The sequence below is a fragment of the Gossypium hirsutum genome, chromosome D02 (assembly GCF_007990345.1).
Source record: "Gossypium hirsutum isolate 1008001.06 chromosome D02, Gossypium_hirsutum_v2.1, whole genome shotgun sequence".
In the NCBI taxonomy this organism is placed as follows: domain Eukaryota; kingdom Viridiplantae; phylum Streptophyta; class Magnoliopsida; order Malvales; family Malvaceae; genus Gossypium; species Gossypium hirsutum.
In genome coordinates, this window is record NC_053438.1 from 53,974,914 (window position 1) to 53,980,142 (window position 5,229).

Genomic DNA, 5,229 nt, shown 5'->3' on the forward strand with positions numbered 1-5,229 from the left:
AATCTCACCCAAAAAGCAAGTTTTATTCACCCTGTCTTTAATTAACATCCTGCTTAGCTGGTTGGTCCCGTGTCATAATGTCAGCAGGTGCAAGCCCATCCGCACTTATTAATGCTACTCAATTATTTGGTAAATAAGAATAGTGGACAATTAAAAAATTCATCTAAATAGAAACTAATAAATGAATAATTTAATATTAAATATAATATGAATAAATTGCTTTGATTTCACATAGATACAAACTCATCTCAAGACAAATAAAATAATATCCAATAATTCATATATTTATATCTTGTTAGGTATATTGTAGAGGCCGCCCGGCCCGGCCCGACGGCCCACTCGAAATATGAGAGGGTTTGGGTAAAAATATAGGCCCGAAATATGGGTTTGGACAAAAAAATGAGGCCCGTTTAAAAAACGGGCCGGGCCTCAGGCATCACTTTTTTGGTTCGGGCTCGGCCCGAATATAATAAATATATATTTATTTTTAATTTTAAAATATTTTTAAAATACTTTTTTTTATTTTTTATTTTTAAAATAAATTTTTGGTGTTTATTAAAAAAATGGATCGGGCCGGGCCGGGCTCGAGCTTAGGAATTTTTTCTCAAGCCGGGCCTGGACAAAATTTCAGGCCTATATTTCGGGCCGGGTCGGACGCGGGCCAAAATTTTTTCTGGGCCCGGCCCGGCTCGACCCATGAACACCTTTAGTATATTCCCAAATGATCACAATTTTATATTCATTTTGAATTTAACATATTTTGATAATGCAATGTATAATGTTGTGTTTTCTTTAATTTTTTGAATTTTTTCATGTTATCCATTTTTTTATTATGTTTTTAGTATAATGTTGGTATCATGTTCAAACTTATTTATTTACATAAAATATTTTTTATCCATTTATTAAAATATTAATTTTTTATGCTCATCAAATTAAGTATTGGGTATAATGGTCAAAAGTATTGCACCCTCAAGAGAATATAGATTTGAATATTGAAGATGATATTGTTAAAAAAATAGCTATGAACCCTTAACATAAATTATAAAATGGATGTGAAAAGTATAAAAAAAAAAAGAATTAAATAAGTGAATCCAACATTATTTATTATTTTAAATATTCATGAATGAATCTTGAGTAAAATCAAACTTTAATATTTTTTTGTTCAAAGAAGATTGAGTAAGATAACCAAGTGTGCAAAATTAAATATGTGGTGAATGACAATTGATTAAGGAATAGGAAATTGAGTAGTATCAGGATTATTGCCTTAAACATTGACACTAGTCTATAAATAATGTCTAGCCTAAACATCAACCAAATCACTCCCACATCAAACAAACCACTCTCACATTAAATATTGTTAGTGAAACAATGGCGTCTTCAGCTCTGATAAGTAAGCTTGAGGCAGATGTAGAGATTAAGGCTTCTCCTAAGCAGTTCCATGAAATGTTTGCCCACAAACCGCACCATGTGCACCATACTTGTTATGACAAGATTCAAGGATGCGATTTACATGAAGGTGAATGGGGGAAAGTCGGTACCATTGTCCATTGGAGTTATGTGCATGGTATGATATAACATAACAAACTCAGTTTCTTTTCATGCTTATCGCTTGATTTGTTGCTCTTTTTGTTTTGTTAAAGAAAACAAGTTGTTTGTTTAGATGGAAAGGCTAAAAAGGCAAAGGAAGTAGTGGAAGCAGTAGACCCTGATAAGAATTTGGTCACTTTCAGAGTGATCGAAGGAGATCTAATGGAAGAGTATAAGAGCTTTGTAATCACGATTCAAGTTTCGCCCAAGAGCGAGGGTAGTGGCAGCGTAGTGCACTGGACTTTGGAATACGAGAAGCTGCACGGTGGGATTGCGCATCCTGAGACTCTGCTGCAATTCGTTCAAGATATCTCTAAAGACATTGACGCCCACCTCACCCAAGCAAGCTAAACAGTATCACATGTTGCTATTGTTGCCGCTACTTGAAGCACTGTTCATCTATTTAATGAATAAAGTGACTTCCTTTCTCATGTATTTTGATCTGAATATGTATGTTTAGATCAATATGCAGTCAAGGGGAGGGAGCTTTGTATTTTCTTGCATGTTTGTCTTTTTAATTCTGTATGAATTCAATGTATCCTATGCTTTTATTTGTGTTCTAATGAATATAAGTAAGTATGATTTCGTAATCTATTTCCACTCTTTCTCTTTCCATTTTTGAGCTATTATTTTCTTTTTCCTTCAAGGGAGATATTTGAGTTTCAAGATGGATCCATCAATTTCCGAACCAGAAACTAAGTATTTTGAAAACCCAATTGGACTCAAAGTGTTTGCAAAGGAAGATCTTGAAGGTCTCGGCTTTAGCTCTTCAAAATCATTCAATCTCTCCACAGAATTTCTTGTGATGGTCGTATGCTTGCGCTCCTAGTCGTGACTCTCCTTTGAATTTCCTCAAATAGAAACCTAAGGAGGGACAAAATCCCATCAATTGCTATGGTTTGTCATAGTTGCCTTGCTTACAAGATTATCACGATCTGAATAAAGGTACATTCCTGGATTCTGGCTAATGTTGCTATTCGTGCAAAATCTTAACAATCTCAAATTAATCAAATCCCATACTCTTGCCCTTCTTACAGGTCAAATAAATCTTTATTAATCCATCATAATTTGAGTCAATTCAATTCCACGATTTTGCAAATATATATTTATTATTAAAAAAAGGGTAAACTACAAAAATAGTCACTTTTGTTTGCCTCAGATTACATTTTAGTCATTTATGTTTGAAATATTACGTTTTAGTCACTTACGTTATCGTTTTGTTATGAAGTAGTCACTCCATTGTTAAACTCTGTTACCTACCTAATGACAGTCTTACGTGACAGTCCAAATGAAGTTTAAATGTCAACTTGGATGTCCAGTTGCTAGGATGAAAATAGGATTTTAATTAAATAAATTTAATTTGGACTGCCACGTAAGACATCCAAGTTGGCATTTAAAATCCATTTGGACTGTCACATGGGACCGCCGTTAGGGAGATAACGGTAGAGTGACCACTTCGTAACAAAACGATAACGTAAGTGACTAAATTGTTACATTTCAAACATAAGTGACTAAAATATAATTTGAGACAAATGAAAAAGTGAATATTTTTATAGTTTACCTAAAAAATTCATCCTATTAAATTGTAATAAAATCAACTAGTCAAAATATTTGGGGCCAATTCCAAGGCATGAGCTCAAAATTTCAATTTAAAACCTAACTTCTTTTAAAAAAGTAATCAAAATTAAAATCTCAACTTTTGAAGCTCAAATTTCACGATTTTCATTTTAGAACCTCATATTTGAAAAGAAAAATAGGTTTCTTCAAAACCGATTAAAAATCAATTATTCGATCAAACCCTCAAAAATCTTGTAATTTAGGAAACAACTTTAAAACCACTCAGACAAAATTAGTTATCTACAACGGCTCAAAAATCGTTGCTAAAAAAAAGCTGTTGATATAGGTATAAAAACCCTATAATGATGGTCAGAAGATCATATATAACGTATAGACTTGTATCGATGAAAACATTACCATCAGAATAAGCTCAAAAGCCTACATCTACATTAGTTGATTTGCTTATACCTATTCCTACATATTGTTCCTTCAATGTAAGGTTAAGGTTATACAAATGAAATTCCTATTAAATCCATGGACTTATAGCCAAAGTTTAGACCGTCAATAAAAGTTCTTATAAGTGAAATTCCAACAATAACTTAAACATATAGCGACAATTTAGACCATCGGTAAAAGTTCACGTTAATACAAATATATTTGCATCCATAATGAATTGTCGGTATAAAATTCAATTGCTAAGATTTTAATTTATTTATAATATTAATTTGTGTATAACCGTAATTCAACCAACCAAACAAAATATATAGTCCAAATTAAATCTAAACATAACCTTATCGTATTCCTATGGGATATCTTGTAATGTTATTCAACAACTTTCATCTCGAACTCCCAAAATAATATTTAATGAGTTTTGGCCTTAAATAGTTTAAACAAGTCTAGACTTCTTAAATGGATGAAAAATATTAATATTTGTTAAATTTACTCATGTGCATACATGTTGATTGTCACGTGGATCAAATGTAAGGATTTAATTAAATTTTTTAAATTTAAAAAATATAAAAAAGACATTTTCTATAATTTATATACTTTTAAAATACTTTTAATAAATTTTAATTTTAAAAATAAATTTTATAAATTTTATAATTTTTTATATTTTTTAAAATTAAATAAATGCTGACGAGCCATCCACATGACAATCCACATGTATGCCACGTCAGCAAAGTTAAAAATGTTACTTTTTCCATCCATTTTTGGGTTATTTGACAGAAAAACAAGTTCAAAGATTAAAAAAGATGAAAAATTAAGCAGTGAACTAAAATGATTTTTTCTATAAAGTAGGATGGTCAAATAAGTAATTATGTCAATATTAAAATATTATTTTATATAAATATTAAAATAAAGATTTTGTAACACCCCTTACCTGTATCCAACACCGGAATAGGGTACGAGGCATTACCAGGACACATACACTTGTAAACGTATTTAACCGAGTTATAAAATTTCATCTAAATTAAAACTTTCAAAATTATTAACATACTTTTATAACTCTTCACAATATGTCCTCAAAATATTATAATCTTAACAAATAGGGCCTACGAGACCCGATACATACTCATGCAATTCAATGCTTCATTTCCATTTCATTCAATTCACAATTTCTCGTGCTCATAATTTAAATCATATCACTAGCAATTTCCATTTAATTCACATACAATTCAATGTCATTAAGTTTAACACTAATACGTATTTACCATTTAACTCAACGTTTATCCATTATACCATTCATTAACACATTTATGAAATTCTCAATTTTGCAATGAAAATATCACTTTAGCTTAAATAACAACATCATCCTGGTATAAATACACTACCACTTATCCATTTACTTCAATTCTTTTAGGCCTATTTGTCACTTACCATCCTTAATCAAATTAGGGAACGATTATGGAAAATTGAGTACATCACTTCCACTTTGTCATAGTATAACTATGGTCTTGCATATGATCACTTATCACTTTTCGAAGCCATAGCACTACCACGGTCTTACACGGATCACATTTATCACTTGTCACTTGTCCCTGATCAGATAAGTGTAGCTGAAGCTACTACTTATCACTTGCCACT

General features: G+C 31.2%; 1 protein-coding gene across 1 annotated transcript; it reads left to right on the forward strand.

Annotated features, from left to right (window-relative positions):
• The first annotated feature begins 1,010 nt into the window (after window positions 1–1,010).
• Window positions 1,011–2,177, forward strand: LOC107909905 (MLP-like protein 31). Its single transcript, XM_016837606.2, has 2 exons — window positions 1,011–1,564; window positions 1,661–2,177. The coding sequence occupies exons 1-2, from the start codon at window positions 1,369–1,371 to the stop codon at window positions 1,936–1,938; spliced, it is 474 nt and encodes a 157-aa protein (XP_016693095.1). The 5' UTR covers window positions 1,011–1,368; the 3' UTR covers window positions 1,939–2,177.
• Window positions 2,178–5,229: the final 3,052 nt, after the last annotated feature.

Coding starts and splice junctions, on each gene's coding strand:
- LOC107909905 (XM_016837606.2), top strand. CDS start 1,369: ATGGCGTCTTCAGCTCTGATAAGTAAGCTTGAGGCAGATGTAGAGATT. Junction 1,565..1,660: donor CCATTGGAGTTATGTGCATG/GTATGATATAAC, acceptor TTGTTTGTTTAG/ATGGAAAGGCTAAAAAGGCA.